The sequence below is a fragment of the Oncorhynchus masou genome, chromosome 22 (assembly GCF_036934945.1).
Source record: "Oncorhynchus masou masou isolate Uvic2021 chromosome 22, UVic_Omas_1.1, whole genome shotgun sequence".
Taxonomy (NCBI): domain Eukaryota; kingdom Metazoa; phylum Chordata; class Actinopteri; order Salmoniformes; family Salmonidae; genus Oncorhynchus; species Oncorhynchus masou.
In genome coordinates, this window is record NC_088233.1 from 42,101,814 (window position 1) to 42,120,895 (window position 19,082).

The following is a 19,082-nucleotide window of genomic DNA, read 5'->3' on the forward strand; positions in this document are numbered from 1 at the left end:
GCCCTGTAACTGACCCTGTATATAGCTTACTTACTTTATCGTGCTCTTCTTATTTCTATTTCTTGTGTGTTTTTGTTCTACTTTACTTTATTTTATAGTACTATGGATATTCATTACTGCATTGTCGGGAAAGAGCTTGCAAGAACAGCATTTTACTGTACTTGTGCACATGACAATATAACTTTAAACTTGAGTCATGTGCCCAGTCTGAGTCCTGAGAGATCTCACAGAGGATTCTGGTCCATTAATGTTGCATGAGAAATTGGATGAGGATAGACAGGGGATTACTATTGTAACTATGGATTTGGCATCTCTATGCATCATCATTACAGCTATCTCCTTTCACATGTGATCTGTGTTTATAACAGCATAACAAGCATACAATATACTCACAATGTCCAGACAGGTAATGATGATGCATGTCAAGCAGTTCTCAAGCTTGAGAGCCATGAGACCATCTGAGTTTGGTGACAGATAGCGTGTGAGTGGCATCCTAAGCTCTGTGGATCCACTAACACCGCTGAGTAGAAACAATGCATGATACAGTACACAGCCAATGGTACAGACCAGAGGTCACCACACACAAGGTATACAACACACAGAGAGGATCACCTCTTAGGGCTTGTGGATAGAAGCTGTTCAGGAGCCTGTTGGTGTCAGACGTGTTACTCCGGTACCGCTTGCCATGCGGAAGCAGAGAGAACAGTCTATGGCTTGGGTGGCTGGGGTCCTTAACAGTTTTCCGGCCTACCTTTCACACTGCCTGATATAGAGGTCCTGGATGGCAGGAAGCTAGGCCACAGTGATGTACTGGGCTTTCCGCACCACCCTCTGTAGTGCCATGCGATTGAGGGTGGTGCAGTAACCATACCAAGTGGTGATGAAGCCAGTCAAGATGCTCAAAATGGTGCAGCTGTAGAACATTTTGAGGATTTGAGGGCTCATGACAAATTATTTACAACCTCCTGAGGGGAAAGAGGCATTGTTGCGCCTTCTTCACGACTGTGTGCGTGTGTGTGGACCATATTAAGTCCTTAGTGATTCGGACACAGAAGCACTCAACCCGCTCCACTATAGCCCCCCCCCCGTGTTTCCTGTAGTCCCCGATCAGCTCCTTGGTCTTACTGACGTTGAGGGAGAGACTGGTGAACAGGCCTACCACTGTTGTGTCGTCAGCAAACTTGATGATGGTTTTGTAGTCATGTGTGTCCATGCAGTCGAGGTTGAACAGGGAGGACAGGAGGGGACTAAGCACACACCCCTGTGGGTCCCCCGTGTTGAGGGTCAGCGTGTCGGAGGTAATGTTGCCTACGCCACCACCTGGGGTCGGCCCGTCAGGAAGTCTAGGATCCCGTTTCAGAGGGAGGTGTTCAGTCCCATGCTACCAAGCTTGGTGACGAGCTTGGGGGGACTATGGTGTTGAACACTAAGCTGTAGTCAATCAACAGCATTTTCACATAGTTATTCCTCTTATCTAGGTGGGAGAGGGCAGTGTGGAGTGCATTTGAAATTGCAAGTACCCTTAGAGTTCTTGTGAACAGGACTGATGGTGGTCAGCTTGAGACGTAGGGATTACAGACTGGGACAAGGTTGAAAATGACCGTGAATATGTCTGCCAGTTGTTCTGTGCATGATCTGAGAACACGCCCTGGAATACCGTCTTGCCCCGCGGCCTTGCGAGTATTGACATGATTAAAAACCTTACTCTCATCGGCCTCGGAGAGCGAGATCACCCTGTCCTCTGGGACGGCGGGGGCCCTCATGCACAACTCGATGTTGTCTTTGTCGAAGCGTACATTAAATGCATTGAGTTTGTCTGGTAGAGAGTCATTATTGGGCAGATCACAGCTGGGTCTTTCTTTGTAATCCGTAGTGGACTGTAGCCCCTGCCTATGTAATAAGATTCCACCTTGTTCCTATATTGTCCTTTTGCTTGTTTTGCTTGTTTGAAGGCTCTGCAGCGGTCGTAGCAAGACTTAATGTACTTGTTTGTGTCCTCGGCCGTAGCCTTGGGTTTGGCTGTGATAACCCTGTGTGCAGTATCCCTGCTCTTTAGCTTAGTGTTACCTCAGTGTTAATCCAAGCAGTGAACCTTCACTGTGGGGACAACGTCGTGATACATTTCCTAATGAAGCAGGTGACGGTAGGGGTTAGCTCCTTGATGCTATCGGCTGAGTCCCAGAACATTTTCCAGTCAGAGCTAGCAAAGCAGTCCTGTAGCATAGCCTCCGATTTGGAGGACCATTTCTCTATGGCACTCGCCACAGGTACTTTGAGCTTCTGCTTGTAGACAGGAAGCAGGAGTATAGAGTCATGATCTGATTTTCCGAAGGGGGGACGAGGAAGTCCCTTGTATGCTTGCTTGTGGGTAGAGTAACAGTGGTCTCCTACTTAAGTACAGGCACAAGTCATCAGACTCTTTTACCTAAGGCCCAATACTCCACTGGATCCTTTCTGTAAACTCTGGACCTTGGCACCGGATCACCGCTGCTACTGATTGGCTATAGTGGCTAACGCCACTGCCATGAAGCTAGCACTAGTTAGCCGTGAGCCAGGCACATCTCCCGATGAATACTCCATCCGCTGTGCCTTCAACCGGCCTCCGTCAGAGCAGACGCTCCTACTAACCCCGGGCTACTAACTTTAAACGCCATGTCGCTAGCGTAGTGGCGGCTTCCCTGTTCTATCTACTGCTGGCCCCTGGACACTATGATCACTTGGCTACATAGCTGATGCCTGCTTGACTGTCCATTAATCACGGTACTCCATTCTGTTTATTTATTTTTTATCTGTCGGCCCCAGCCGCGAACTCAGGCTCTGTGTGTAGTTAATCCGACCCTCTCTGCCTCGTCATCGCCATTTTACCTGCTGTTGTTGTGTTAGCTGATTAGTTGTTGTTGTCTCACCTGTTGTTTTAGCTAGCTCTCCCAATTAACACCTGCGATTACTTTATGCCTCGCTGTATGGCTCTCTCAAATGTCAATATGCCTTGCATACTGTTGTTCAAGTTAGTTATCATTGTTTTAGTTTACAATGGAGCCCCTAGTTCCACTCTTCATACCTCTGATACCTCCTTTGTCTCACCTTCCACACACGCGGTGACCTCACCCATTACAACCAACATGTCCAGAGATACAACCTCTCTTATCATCACCCAGTGCCTGGGCTTACCTCCGCTGTATCCGCACCCCACCATACCCTTGTCTGCGCATTATGCCCTGAATATATTCTACCACGCCCAGAAATCTGCTCCTTTTATTCTTTGCCCCCAACGCTCTAGGCGACCAGTTTTGATAGCCTTTAGCCGCACCCTCATCCGACTCCTCCTCTGTTCCGTGGGTGATGTGGAGGTAAACCCAGGCCCTGCAGGTTCCCAGGCAACCTCATTTGTTGACTTCTGTGATCGAAAAAGCCTTGGTTTCATGCATGTCAACATCAGAAGCCTCCTCCCTAAGTTTGTTTTACTCACTGCTTTAGCACACTCTGCCAACCCTGATGTCCTTGATGTGTCTGAATCCTGGCTTCGGAAGGCCACCAAAAATTCTGAGATTTCCATACCCAACTATAACATTTTCCGTCAAGATAGAACTGCCAAAGGAGGAGGAGTTGCAGTCTACTGCAGAGATAGCCTGCAAAGTAAAGTCATTCTTTCCAGGTCCATACCCAAACAGTTCAAACTTCTAATTTTAAAAATGTATCTCTCCAGAAATAATTCTCTCACTGTTGTCGCCTGCTACCAACCCCCCTCAGCTCCCAGCTGTGCCCTGGACACCATTTGTGAATTGTTCGCCCCCATCTAGCTTCAGAGTTTGTTTTGTTAGGTGACCTAGACCGGGATATACTTAACACCCCGGCAGTCCTACAATCTAAGCTAGATGCCCTCAATCTCACACAAACCTTCAAGGAACCCACCAGGTACAACCCTAAATCTGTAAACAAGGGCACCCTCATAGACGTTATCCCTAGAAACTGGCCCTCCAAATACACCTCCGCTGTCTTCAATCAGGATCTCAGCGATCACTGCCTCATTGCCTGTATCCGCTACGTGTCCGCAGTCAAACGGCCACCCCTAATCACTGCCAAATGCTCCCTAAAACACTTCTGCGAGCAGGCCTTTCTAATCGATCTGGCCCGGGTATCCTGGAAGGATATTGACCTCATCACGTCAGTTGAGGATGCCTGGTCATTCTTTAAAAGTAATTTCCTCACCATCTTAGATAAGCATGCTCCGTTCAAAAATGCAGAACCAAGAACAGATATAGCCCTTGGTTCACTCCAGACCTTACTGCCCTTGACCAGTACAAAAACATCCTGTGGCGGACTGCAATAGCATCAAATAGTCCCCGCGATATGCAACTGTTCAGGGAGGTCAGGAACCAATACACGCAGTCAGTCAGGAAAGCAAAGGCCAGCTTTTTCAAGCAGAAATTTGCATCCTGTAGCTCCAACTCCAAAAAGTTCTGGGACACTGTAAAGTCCATGGAGAACAAGAGCACCTCCTCCCAGCTGCCCACTGCACTCAGGCTAGGTAACACGGTCACCACCGATGAATCCATGATAATCAAAAACTTCAACAAGCATTTCTCAACGGCTGGCCATGCCTTCCTCCTGGCTACTCCAACCTCGGCCAACAGCTCCCCCCCCCTCGCCCAAGCCTCCCCAGCTTCTCCTTTACCCAAATCCAGATAGCAAATGTTCTGAGAGAGCTGCAAAACCTGGACCCGTACAAATCAGCTGGGCTTGACAATCTGGACCCTCTATTTCTGAAACTATCCGCCGCCATTGTCGCAACCCCTATTACCAGCCTGTTCAACCTCTCTTTCATATCGTCTGAGATCCCCAAGGACTGGAAAGCTGCCGCGGTCATTCCCCTCGTCAAAGGGGGAGAAACCCTGGACCCAAACTGTTACAGACCTATATCCATCCTGCCCTGCCTATCTAAGGTCTTAGAAAGCCAAGTCAACAAACAGATCACTGACCATCTCGAATCCCACCGTACCTTCTCCGCTGTGAATCTGGTTTCCGAGTCGGTCACGGGTGCACCTCAGCCACGCTCAAGGTACTAAACGATATTCGAACCGCCATCGATAAAAGACAGTACTGTGCAGCCGTCTTCATCGACCTGGCCAAGGCTTTCGACACTGTCAATCACCATATTCTTATCGGCAGACTCAGTAGCCTCAGTTTTTCTAATGACTGCCTTGCCTGGTTCACCAACTACTTTGCAGACAGAGTTCAGTGTGTCAAATCGGAGGGCATGTTGTCCGGTCCTCTGGCAGTCTCTATGGGGGTGCCACAGGGTTCAATTCTCAGGCCGACTCTTTTCGCTGTATATATCAATGATGTTGCTCTTGCTGCGAGCGATTCCCTGATCCACCTCTACGCAGACGACACCATTCTGTATACTTCTGGCCCTTCCTTGGACACTGTGCTATCTAACCTCCAATCGAGCTTCAATGCCATACAACACTCCTTCCGTGGCTGCTCTTAAACACTGTAAATCCAAATGCATGCTTTTCAACCGTTCGCTGCCTGCACCCGCACGCCCGACTAGCATCACCACCCTGGATGGTTCCGACCTATAATATGTGGACATCTATAAGTACCTAGGTGTCTGGCTAGACTGTAAACTCTCCTTCCAGACTCATATCAAACATTTCTAATCTAAAATCAAATCTCGAGTCAGCTTTCTATTTCGCAACAAAGCCTCCTTCACTCACGCCGCCAAAATTACCCTAGTAAAACGGACTATCCTACCGATCCTCGACTTCGGCGATGTCATCTACAAAATAGCTTCCAATACTCTATTCAGCAAATTGGATGCAGTTTATCACAGTGCCATCCGTTTTATACCACCCACCACTGCGACCTGTATGCTCTCGTCGGCTGGCCCTCGCTACATATTCGTCGCCAGACCCACTGGCTCCAGGTCATCTACAAGTCCATGCTAGGTAAAGCTCCACCTTATCTCAGTTCACTGGTCACGATGGCAACACCCACCCGTAGCACGCGCTCCAGCAGGTGTATCTCACTGATCATCCCTAAAGCCAACACCTCATTTGGCAGCCTTTCCTTCCAGTTCTCTGCTGCCTGTGACTGGAACGAATTGCAAAAATACTTTTATTTCCCTCACCAACTTTAAACATCTGCTATCTGAGCAGCTAACCGATCGCTGCAGCTGTACATAGTCCATCCGCAAATAGCCCACCCAATTTACCTACCTCATCCCCAGACTGTTTTTATTTATGTACTTTTCTGCTCTTTTGCACACCAGTATCTCTACCTGCACATGACCATCTTATCATTTATCACTCCAGTGTTAAATTGTAATTATTTACAAACCTCCTTATGCCTTTTGCACACAATGTATATAGACTCTTTTCCCCCCATTTTTTTCTACTGTGTTATTGACTTGTTAATTGTTTACTCCATGTGTAACTCTGTGTTGTCTGTTCACACTGCTATGCTTTATCTTGGCCAGGTTGCAGTTGTAAATGAGAACTTGTTCTCAACTAGCCGACCTGGTTAAATGAAGGTGAAATAAAATAATAAAAAAATTAAAAAGATAGGCTCACTTCACTGCCCTTTGGACAAGAAAAGAACATTCTAAGATTGACTTGGAAGTGTTAATGTCTGGTTTCCCATTGTAAATGACAAAAAGCAACGACGCCTATGTAGGACAAGGTAAGAGATGTCATCTCTTAGGCATAGTCAATCATGTCCAAGCTCCTCTACCCCCTTTTACTTCCTCTCCTTCTCTAGCATCATCCAACAGAAAAGTAAAGTGCACTAACTAGTAGAGGTCAATATATTTTTCTTAAGGAAATGTGATGAACGGATTATGGTCACAAAAGCAGTCCGAAACTAGTATTTTTGGTGGTAGGCTGAAAGGTAACACTTGTTACCCTACTCTGGTCAGCAACCCTTGTCCTGGAGAGCTACAGGGTGGGACTGACTGCTTTTGTTTCAGTGCAGCACTAACACCCTGTTTCATCTAATCCAGGTCTTGATGATTATTTCATTAGTTGGTGTTAAGGGTTTAAGTGGAACCAAAGCCTGCAAAGTGCCAACAGTCTCAGGACCGGGGTTAGTGAATGTACTACGTTACAGGGTTCAACTGTCACTGTGATCACCCTGACCATTAGATCTAACCGCTCTGATGTCAGCATCTTTTCTACTGCAGGTCTGGTCACACATGTAGCCTAACACAGAGTGCTTAGGCCTCTGGGGTGGACGTGCCTTGTTGTTAGCTGTTTATCTCCTCCCACCTGGACCTCAGGTCGGAGCTTTGACCCAGCCTCCTCTTCCTCTGATCAGGGCTGTTCTCTTTGGCAGTATGGGTGAGAAGCGGGGTAGTCCCTTCCAGCTGCTGAACCGCGTGCACAGAGACTGCGATGGTAGTGGTGGAGGATCCAAGACCTTAGAGCCAAAAGGTCATGACACCACCAGCCTCACCAACCCGGACCTGGGTACCATGGACAGTGCTGCTGCTGCTGACAGTACACGCTTCTCTCCTGTTTCACTGGAACTGGACCCCACAGCGGTGAATAATGGATCAGACATTGCCTGCAGCCCGCAGACGGACACAAAAGACCCAGCGCTGCAGATCGACAGCCGGCCCTCTACCTGCGGCCCTAACCCTCCTCCTCACCCTCCAGCTAGCCGCCTGCTCTCCTCCAAGCACTTCCAGAGCCCCTACATTACGAAGACTAGCATGCAGGGGGATGTCTACAACTTCCTAGAGAGACCCACTGGATTGAGATGCTTCCTCTACCACTTCTTGGTGTGAGTACCTCTGCCTTTTCACCCTCTACTGGTCACTTCAACATACCGGTAGCTAAAAGGCTAGACTGCTTCCCTAGATGACATTCCTTTGTGAATATAACATGACATATATCCTTATTAATGACATTAACATTTTTTATTTAGAAATATTCAGAATTAGTGGCTTTCAAATGTTCCCTAAAATATATATCTCCCCCAGAAATAATAGTGGATTTGGGAAATGCCATTATTAGACCAAAGGCGAGGACACCACAGTTCACCGGACACAACACAGTGTCCAAACATTTAACATTTACTGTGTTTTCCTCTGCATTTGTTGATAACGAAATCTGAAAATACTCTGGATACATTCAGTAACATGATGAGAATATTCCTGGAAAATGTGGGGTAGGTGCAACATTAAAACAAAAAATGACAAGACTTTGAGGACTAACTGGTGTCTCCAAGTGTCCACACACCTCTCCAAAGTGTGCACAGTTCCTAAGCAATTTCAATGCACTTTTATGACTTAAAGAAGAGTCCTCAAACATACGGTGCTTTTTTTGAGGTCTCCTAAACTGTGCCGTCTAGGAACTAGATCAAGCGCACTTGTAGTTTTATTTGGAACACAAACGCCATCACAATATGACTGTTGTTCCATTAGAAATCGCAATCTGAGTCAGATGGACATCATTTGAAAGCATGTTCTATTGTTAACATGGCTAGCTAAGTTACAGTGGGCCAAAAAAGTATTCAGTCAGCCACCAATTGTGCAAGTTCTCCCACTTAAAAAGATGAGAGGCCTGCAATTTTCATCATAAGTACACTTCAAATATGTCAGAAAAAATGAGAAAAAAATCCAGAAAATCACATTGTAGGATTTTTAATGAATTAAAAATAGCAAATTATGGTGGAAAATAAGTATTTGGTCAATAACAAAAGTTTCTCAATAATTTGTTATATACCCTTTGTTGGTAATGACAGAGGTCAAACGTTTCTGTAAGCCTGCGTGGTCTTGTATGTCTTGTATGTCTTCCATTTCCTAATAATTGCTCCCACAGTTGATTTCTTCAAACCAAGCTGCTTACCTATTGCAGATTCAGTCTTCCCAGCCTGGTGCAGGTCTACAATTTTGTTTCTGGTGTCCTTTGACAGCTCTTTGGTCTTGGCCATAGTGGAGTTTAGAACTTGCACAATTGGTGGCTGACTAAATACTTTTTTTTGCCCTACTGTATATGATATTACAGTTTTAGTCTTTTACAATGCAATTCAGCACAACTGATTATTATTTTGGTGTGCATAGAAAGTGGTCCTGAGTGCATTTAGGTGCATGTGCTTTGTCAAATGTTCTGCACAATAGACAAACACAGGCTCACTCTGTTCAGAACAACCCAGGGTATGACACCATGTCATCTTGTACCTACATAAAATACGGTGATCATATATCAGTATATGACACAAGTTTTATAATATGGAAATGTGAAATGCGTGTTTGGCTTGCTTGTATGACATCAAAACTATTTATTATCTTTGAAAATACATCTGAAAATACATCTTAATTTACAGCATTTCTGTCACTCAGACAACAAAACATTTTCAAGAGTTACCAAATAGGTCAGGAGGGATGGGGGAGAACTTCTTCCGAAGTTCAGAACGGCTGACAGTCAAAACCCATACAGAGCTGTGAAGCGCAGAGCAGAGCATGTTACTGTACAGCCACTACGTTCCAGTTTAGACGTTTATCAGTTCTCAAATATGCAATTTTCAACCCACATACAGGTACGAGTGTAAATCACTACTTATAGTTATTGAAATGGCTGTAAGGATTATGTTCTGGTTCCCAGTAACTAAAGGAGAGGTTGTCTGTCACTGTGGCCTGGCTTCTCTGATTATTTCTCCATGAGACCACAGAGCAGGCAGGAGGAGGTCAACACGATCCTGTCACCCACACCTCTGTTCTTGTCCGACTGCTCTCTTTTCTTACCTACCGGTCAACAAATCAGCCCTGTATGTTCTTAACCCTGGGCAGCATGGGTCTGGGAGGCTCACGGGGATATTGGTATCCATACATTTAACTCCATACTTCTTGTATTAAAAAATGTTGGCACATAAATGCACTTTAATTCAAGATTTAAAACTGAAATTATGTATCTCTGCCTCATGGCAAAATGTGTACAATAAGCAGGATTTTTGCTTTAAAGTTGGAACAACAAAAAGTCTCTATGCCCCAAGTGTGCAAAATTAGCTTAAACTGCAATAACAACAAAAAATCTAACTTTTTGCAAAATATGTCTGTTACCACAGCCTCACTCAGCCCCTAAAACCACAGCTGGTTGAGGGAATGCAAAGAGTGTGCAAAGCTGTCATCAAGGCAAATGGTGGCTATTTGAAGAATCTCAAATATTAAATATATTTTGATTTGTTTAACCCTTTTTTGGTTACTACATGATTCCATATGTGTTATTTCATAGTTTTGATGGCTTCACTATTATTCTACAATGTATTCCCCTGGAATAAGTATATTGATTATACATGATTCCATATGTGTTATTTCATAGTTTTGATGGCTTCACTATTATTCTACAATGTAGAAAATAGGAAAAATAATGAAAACCCCTTGAATGAGTAAGTGTATATCGGTAGTGTATATCATTCATATGTAAGTCCAAATATGGATATAGCAACTGTACATTGAGGTAAAGCGGTTGCAACAATGTAGCTATAGAAATCTATGATGCATGTTTCATTCCATAATCCCAGGATATTTAATGGTATGAGGATGGGGAATGAATGGTTGACTCAATAAGTGACTCGGCATGACCATGTGAATGGAAACACCGTTGAGTCGTCCAGCTCTTGTTTTCCTCCCGTCTCTGTTTGTTGTGTGTGTGTGTGTGGCCTGGCATCTCTGATGATAATCTTCCCCAGCAGTAATTGAGGCTATAATGTTCCCCACTCACACAGAGAGAACCCGAGAACCCCTGGACTCGTACAAAATTAAACCCTGATTCTGATTCATCCTCGCTGACGCTCCTTTAAGTAACCCTTACTTGTCAATGGTTATTAATGATTCCGCTGGGCCTCCTCTCCGCTCTGCTCCACTCTGCTCTTCTATATCAGGCCATCCAGGAGAGACGTGAGAGGAGAGAAAGGAAGGCTACATCAAGGGCTGTGTGCAGCAGCCATGACGGGCTAAGTGGCCTGCTCTTCATTACGATGACAGAGATAGATAGGCAGAGAGGGTTGAGTGGTTGTGTGCCCGGCTGCCAGCGTTTCCAGCCCTATCCGTCACTCCTCTTATCTGGCTGAGGTCAAAGCCAGAGCCAGGCCAGGGACAGTGTCCCGCTGGGGACTACGTACTTCAATGCCTCAGCCAGAGATGGAGGAGAAACAGACTCAACTCACGGCCATTACATCCGTCCCTGGGCCACACACGGACATAGACTCACAGGTCCGCACATAATGACGAGCACAAAGCCATGCATACACACTCTCTGTCTCTCTCTCACACACACACACACACACACACACAGTAGAGAATAAATCCCTCTGGTTACCCACAGCGTACTGGGGTAGGTGTCAATAAAGAGTCTTATGCAATGTCATGCAGTGCAGTCAGCAGGCACTTCAGGCTCAACATAGAACAGACCAGACACTTTGGATCTCTGATGAATATGTCTCTCTGGTGAATAAGGGTCCTGTAGAACTCAGTCTTTAACATTACATTATCTTACACAGGAGATAAGGCATGTGTTACCACAGCCTCACTCAGCCCCTAAAACCACAGGCTCCTTTGATCCGTGGCTTGCCAAGCTTCTCACTCTCTCTTCAAATCATCAATGGCACTGGACTGACTAGTCCCTAACTGATTTTATTTCAGAAGGAAGTGCATCTTCAGGGAATAATCTACCATACACAACTGATACAACCACACACAGCAGATGATTAGGTTTTGTTGCTGTGGATGCTACGTATGTACTGTATGGATGATTCAACAGAAGTGATGTAAATGACTTTCCCCAAAAAAACAGTTAAGTCTCCAAATGTAGGACAATTACTTACATCATGATGTGTTTTATTTAAATCCAAGGCAATAACAAACATATTCAGGGCTTTTTATGCCATTAAACCTCTTTGGCAGGTTTACCTAAAATAATAAAAAATAAAAAAAAAAATTTGAGTTGGAGAAACACTTTCAGTGTTAACTTAAACGACTAAAACCACATCTAAACTATGTAGAAAATATAATGAACCTATATATTTTTTTAGAATATAATATTTGAGAACAATCTTGTCTCAGTGCTGCAACTCCCCAACAGGCCCTGGAGAGGTGAAGGTCGAGTCATGCTTCCTCTGAAACATGACCCACCAAGCTGTGCTTCTTAACACCCGCTTGCTTAACCCAGAAGCCAATGTGTCGGATGAAACACTGTTCAACTGACAACTGCAGTCTCCCGGGCCCACCACAGGGAGTCGCTAGAGCGTGATGAGCCAAGTAAAGCCCCCCCGGCCAAACCCTCTCCGACCACTGAGCCACGCAGGAGGCACTATAAACCTATTTCCATTGAGGTGGCTATCCTAAACTTCATACTTGAAAATAAAGCATTTTTTTAAACACAATTATTTCAATAGAACATCTTGAGTTTTTCTATTATTACATTGAAAGATTTTTTTTTTTTACCTTTATTTAACTAGGCAAGTCAGTTAAGAACAAATTCTTATTTTCAATGACAGCCTAGGAACAGTGGGTTAACTGCCTGTTCAGGGGCAGAACGACAGACTTGTACCTTGTCAGCTCGGGGATTTGAACTTGCAACCTTCTTGTTACTAGTCCAACACTCTAACCACTAGGCTACCCTGCCGCCCCTAGATACTGATCTTATTAGTAGTTTTGTTTATTTGTTTAAACATCTTTCTCAAAAAAATGCTGTCTCCACTTTTAATGTCACTTACGGACTGCAAAGGGAAACCCAGTCGTGAGCTGCCCTGTGACACGAGCCTACCAGACAGGCTAAATGCCTTTTATGCTTGCTTCGAGGCAAGCAACACTGAAGCATGCATGAGAGCACCAGCTGTCCCGGATGACTGTGTGATCACTCCGTAGCCGATGTAAGCAAGACCTTTATCCAGGTCAACATTCACAAGGCCGCGGACCCAGATGGATTACCAGGACATATACTCAGAGCATGCGCGGACCAACTGGCAAGTGTTTTCACTGACATTTTCAACCTCTCCCTGACCAAGTCTGTAATACCTACATGTTTCAAGCAGACCACCATAGTCCCTGGGCCTAGGAAAGCGAAGGTAACCTTGCTAAATGATTACCGCCCATAGCACTTTGAAAGGCTGTTCATGGCTCACATCAACACCATAATCCCAGAAACCCTAGACCCACTCCAATTTACATACCGCCCCAACAGATGCATAGATGATGCAACCTCAATCACACTCCACACTGCCCTTTCCTACATAGACAAAAATAACACCTATGTGAAAATGCTTTTCATTGACTACAGTTCAGCGTTCAACACCATAGTGCCCACAAAGCTCATCAGTAAGCTAAGGGCTGTGGGACTAAACACCTCCCTCTGCAACTGGATCCTGGACTTCCTGATGGACCAACCCCAGGTGGTAAGGGTAGGTAACAATACATCTGCCACGCTGATCTTCAACACTGAGGCCCCGCAGGGGTGCGTGCTTAGTCCCCTCCAGTACTCCCTGTTCACCCACGACTGCGTGGCCAAGCATGACTCCAACACCATCATTAAGTTTGCTGACGACACAACAGTGTTAGGAGTGATCATCGACAATGATGAGAGCCTATAGGGAGGAGGTCAGAGACCTGCCAGTGTGGTGCCAGGACAACAACCTCTCTCTCCACGTGGGCAAGACAAAGGAGCTGATCGAATATGCCCCCATTCACATAGACAGGGCTGTAGTGGAGCGGGTCGAGAGTTTCAAGTTCCTTGGTGTCCACATCACCAACAAACTATCATGGTCCAAACACACCAAGACAGTCATGAAGAGGGTACGATAACGCCTTTTTCCCCCTCAGGAGACTGAAAATATTTGGCATGGGTTCCCAGATCCGTAAAGTTAAACAGCTGCACCATCGAGAGCGTCCTAACTGGTTGCATCACCGCCTGGTATGGCAACTGCTCGGCATCTGACCCTAAAGCGCTACAGAGGGTAGTGCGTATGGCCTAGTACATCACTGGTGCCAAGCTTCCTGCCATCAAGGACCGATATACTAGGCGGTGTATGGCCCATAAAATTGTCAAAGACTCCAGTCACCCAAGTCATAGACTACTCTCTCCGCTACCGCACTGCAAGCGGTACCGCAGCACCCTGTCTAGGTCCAAAAGGCTCCTTAACAGCTTCTACCTCCAAGCCTGCTGAACAATTAATCAAATGGCCACCTGGACTATTTACATTGAAACCCCCCCTTTGTTTTTACACTGCTGCTACTTGTTTATTATCTATGCATAGTCACTTTACCCCTACCTACATGTACAAGCTACCTCGACTAACCTGTACCCCCGCACATTGACTCGGTACCGGTACACCCTGTATATAGCCTCGTTATTGTTATTTTCTTAGCTCTTTCTTAAAACTGAGTTGTTGCTTAAGGCCTTGTAAGTAAGCATTTCATTGCAACCTGTTGTATTTGGCGCATGTGACAAATAACAGTTGTTTTGATTTGATTTGAAACACACACTTTATAACAGTGTTGAATGAACGTTCCTAAAGCCACACCCCTACAAATATCACCAGGTGATGAGATTGCACCCTTCTCCATCATGGCCACATGGTGGAGTAGTCTGTCTGCAAACATATAGGAGAAAATTTTGTGAGCAAGTTGGTAAATCTGAATGTATTTTTAGAAGTTTCTAATATATCAAGAAATATGTAAACACATGTTTTTGGGACTAAAATCTATGTTTACTGGGATGAACATAATTTATGTCCCAATGAAATATTGCCAGTTTACACTTACTCATTCATATGTTAGCTATGGGGATTCTTTAAAGTCCAAAATAAGTAAAAATTGTCCAAACCGAAATGGTCACAACCGAAACATTTTACACCATAAAGATATATAGAGGTCTTTGTATCTGTGCCATTATGGAGTCTGTGATAGCCTCAATGGCACTTCCCTTGCTATCTCCCATTTAGAGTAACATACACCATGCTTTACCAACTGAGCTACAGAGGACCAACATGTGGGTAGTGGATAAGTGCACACTTCAGGAATAGATTCAGTCTTTAACTTGTCATGGTCTCAACTCTCTGGATCTGGGTCTGGATCTGGGTCTGGATCTGGGTCTGGGTCTGGGTCTGGGTCTGGATCTTGCGGCCAATGTCCTGGTGTAATTGTTGGTCTTGGCTCCTGGATATTACCATAGTCTTTGGTTTACAAACCATAGGCCACCAAATTTGAAGAAGACAATGTTCTCTGATCATTGGCTGATCACTCCCAACCCATAGGAATCCCCACCCAGTTGACTACTTTTAAATGTTGAAAGCCCTCAATGGAAATGTCTGTACCAAAACAAATTATTTCCATCAAGTCCTCTATTTATCTCTATGATTGACACTAGACACCAAAACGCCTAATATTTTGCTAAAGTAAAGATCGGTAAAGTGATTATTTAAACATCAAACAACAATTAATTAGATGCATAAGTAATTCAATCAGTCAATAAGTTTCAGATTCATATAATCAACATTAAACATTTTACAGAGAAAAATAGAGATGCTATTTCTCTGAATTAAATGTCAAGGTTTTGAAAATCAGGTAAAAAAAATCATGTTTTTACTATTTTGTTAATTTGGTATACAATTTTAATAAATACAATGAACATGTAATAGAATATTAATCCAAATGATCACTATTGCATGGTTCTCATTTTACTGCAACTTGTTCACTATGTTTAATTAGTGACAAATTTAGTGAGGTGGTAAGGAATTCAGGTAAATAATATTTAAATATGCAATACAAACAAAGTGTGTGAGTAGAATATACAGTTGGAAGTTTACATACACTTAGGTTGGAGTCATTAAAACTCGTTTTTCAAACACTCCACAAATTTCTTGTTAACAAACTATAGTTTTGGCAAGTCGGTTAGGACATCTACTTTGTGAATGACACAAGTAATTTTTCCAACAGTTGTTTACAGACAGATTATTTCACTTATAATTCACTGTATCACAATTCCAGTGGGTCAGAAGTTTACATACACTATGTTGACTGTGCCTTTAAACAGCTTGGACAATTCCAGAAAATGATGTCATTGCTTTAGAAGCTTCTGATAGGCTAATTGCCATCATTTGAGTCAATTGGAGGTGTACCTGTGGATGTATTTCAAGGCCTACCTTCAAACACAGTGGTACTGGTTCGTCCTTGGGAGCAATTTCCAAATGCCTGAATGTACCACGTCCATCTGTACAAACAAAAGTATAAACACCATGGGACCACGCAGCCGTCATACCGCTCAGGAAGGAGACGAATTCTGTCTCCTAGAGATGAACGTACTTTGGTGCAAAAAGCACAAATCAAGCCCAGAACAACAGCAAATACCTTGTGAAGATGCTGGAGGAAACAGGTACAAAGGTATCTATATCCACAGTAAAACAAGTCCTATATCGACATAACCTGAAAGGCCGCTCAGCAAGGAAGAAGCCGCTGCTCCAAAACCTCCATAAAAAAGCCAGACTACGGTTTGCAACTGCACATTGGGACAAAGATCATACTTTTTTGGAGAAATGTCCTCTGGTCTGATGACCAGACAGACTATTATTCTGACATTTCACATTCTTAAAATAAAGTGGTGATCCTAACTGACCTTTAAACAGGGCATTTTTACAAGGATTAAATGTCAGGAATTGTGTCCTAAGTTTTCATAACTGTGGCCTTAATTGCCTACCGTCTGTAAGCTGTTAGTGTCTTAACGACCGTTCCACAGGTGCATGTTCATTAATTGTTTATGGTTCATTGAACAAGAATGGGACACAGTGTTTAAACCCTTTACAATGAAGATCTGTGAAGTTATTTGGATTTTTACGAATTATCTTTGAAAGACAGGGTCCTGAAAAAGGGACATTTCTTTTTTTTTTGCTGAGTTTATATATACTGTATTGCAAGTATAATCCAGCCTAAATCCAACGTAGGTCGAGGTCCTCCTGTCTCTCAGCACGTCCCACAGCCTGGTCAGATGTTATGATCAGAAGAGGCATGTCTATTTCATAGTGATCTTGCAGGTTTGAATCTGAGGTCTGTTAAGCCAAACACACCCACATATTCAGGAGAATGTTGTCGCAGTTGAGTAACAACATTGCTCGTAAATTACAGGTAGACTTTATTGCGTAGCCTTTCAAACATGTTTCAATCACTATCTTTACAATAGTATACCCAAACTAATTTTGAATCAAGTGCCAGGCCAACTAGGTTATTTTGAAATTATACTCTATGGTCACATCTGGAAAGATCTCTGTGATATTGAGCTGTCTAGTCAATTGAAGTGGCGTTAGAAACTAGTGCAAATGTTTCCACCAGATCATTCTACTTGGAAACAGTAAACATGAATAAGTCATCTTGTGCTGAATTGCCTGGTGATGAGCGAGGACAGCCACAGTCCAAAGTGCTCACAGAATCTCGTGATGCACTCCAGTGGAGGCTATTGGTTACTACCATCAGGTTTTACCATTGACTTGGTCATGGTCTTTGGTCGATTTGGAACTTTCACATTATAACCTGTTACTTCTTCTTACAGTGGGTCTATACACGTTGTGATGTGTTCGCACCAGGGCCCGAAAGCGACTGAGGACACATGAGGTTCCATGAGGACACAGACGTTTTGAACGGATCTTGCGTTATCTTCTTATATCGCACTATATTTGCCGTTACAGGAGCTGACTCATAATGTGCGACTTTGATTCAGAAATCCTCATTTGGAATACGTTTTCATTTCCCAGGGAGACAGCCATTGATGGATTTCCCTAGATGGACAGTGATAAGCTTTGGCCAAATGGCTCGACTGACTGAAACACTGATTATGACAGACCACCTAGCTTTTTCATTCAGCTCGGCTGTAGGACCAGTGTGACCTTACACTGGGGTCTCCGTGTCTGACACTTGTCAACAACACACACACACACACACACACACACACAAATGTTGTTTTTTCTCCCGGAAGACCATGAATGGTTCATATTGAAGGGGGGATTTGGACTACACTGCAGTGACTGCTGACTGCTCTCTCTAGTGGGGCATGGGGATATGCAGTTACTGTAATAATTCTGGATCAACCACCAGCAGATCCCAGGGGTTTTGTCCTTCCAATCAGGTTCTCTAATGATTGTGACCTGGTTTGTCGTGGCGTTAACACCTCCTGGGGCTTCAGAATACACACAGAGAGGGTTTAGGTCCTTTAGCATATTACTGTAGGAGGAATAGAGAGTACCTTAGTTTTGCTAGCTGCTACTCATATTGGTACACTTATAATGCACTTTTCGTTATACAACAATCACGGAAGGCTACAGTGTGTGCATTTGAAACATGTAATACATGAAAAACAAATACTCACACATGTTAGTTTATACTGCTTTTTTTAGAACTCAAAGATGCTTTTTTTTTCAATTGGAGTTTGATTAAAATAGGACTCTGCAGTTTGTCTTATGTAAATGCGACTGTTTTGTTTTTGGCCTGGAACCCTGTTCAGGAGGATTTGTCCTCTGTTTTTGCTCCGTCTTAGGATCTTCTGTTTTTGTACCTAGGCATGAGTAATTTTAGAGTGTATGAACTCTGGATACACGCAGAGCTTGAAGTCTGGTTTTACTCTGTGTAGTACTTCATATATCATACTCTGCATTTATGCTGTTACCAGACACCACTCAGAGGTTTGGAAATACATATTTGGCTCTAGTGGATAAGTGTTATTGATATTGCTGGGGTCAGGGATTGGTCGTTCCGTCTTCCGTGTGCTTCAGTCCTCTCAAATTAGAACTTTACAAGCTACCTTCATTTTGTTCTTCCAAAAGCTTTAACTTTAGCCTGGTCCCAGCTCTGTTTGTCCCTTTGCCTACTTCAATGTCATTGTCAGCCCAAATGACAATGTTGGCAAGAGAGCAACAAAAACAGACCTAGCACACAGGCTAGCTTTGACTGGCCGGTCAGATGATGTCTTTATTTGTGTGGTATTGATACTCTTGCAGGTATAACTACACAACGGGAAATGCCACACGGTATTCTGCAGTACAACTATTCTGGGGGAAATCAGAGTGAGGAAACAAGCACAAATAGAGGCAGTATTTCACTA

The 19,082-nt window shown here is 44.0% G+C and overlaps 1 protein-coding gene across 1 annotated transcript in view; it reads left to right on the plus strand.

Moving 5' to 3' along the window:
- Positions 1 to 7,474: 7,474 nt before the first annotated feature.
- The window catches only part of LOC135508841 (potassium voltage-gated channel subfamily KQT member 1-like), a 258,600-nt gene continuing 246,992 nt past the window's right edge, over positions 7,475 to 19,082 (plus strand). Inside the window, 1 exon segment of the mRNA XM_064929047.1 lies at positions 7,475 to 7,785. Within this exon segment, the coding sequence (XP_064785119.1) occupies positions 7,475 to 7,785 (311 nt within the window).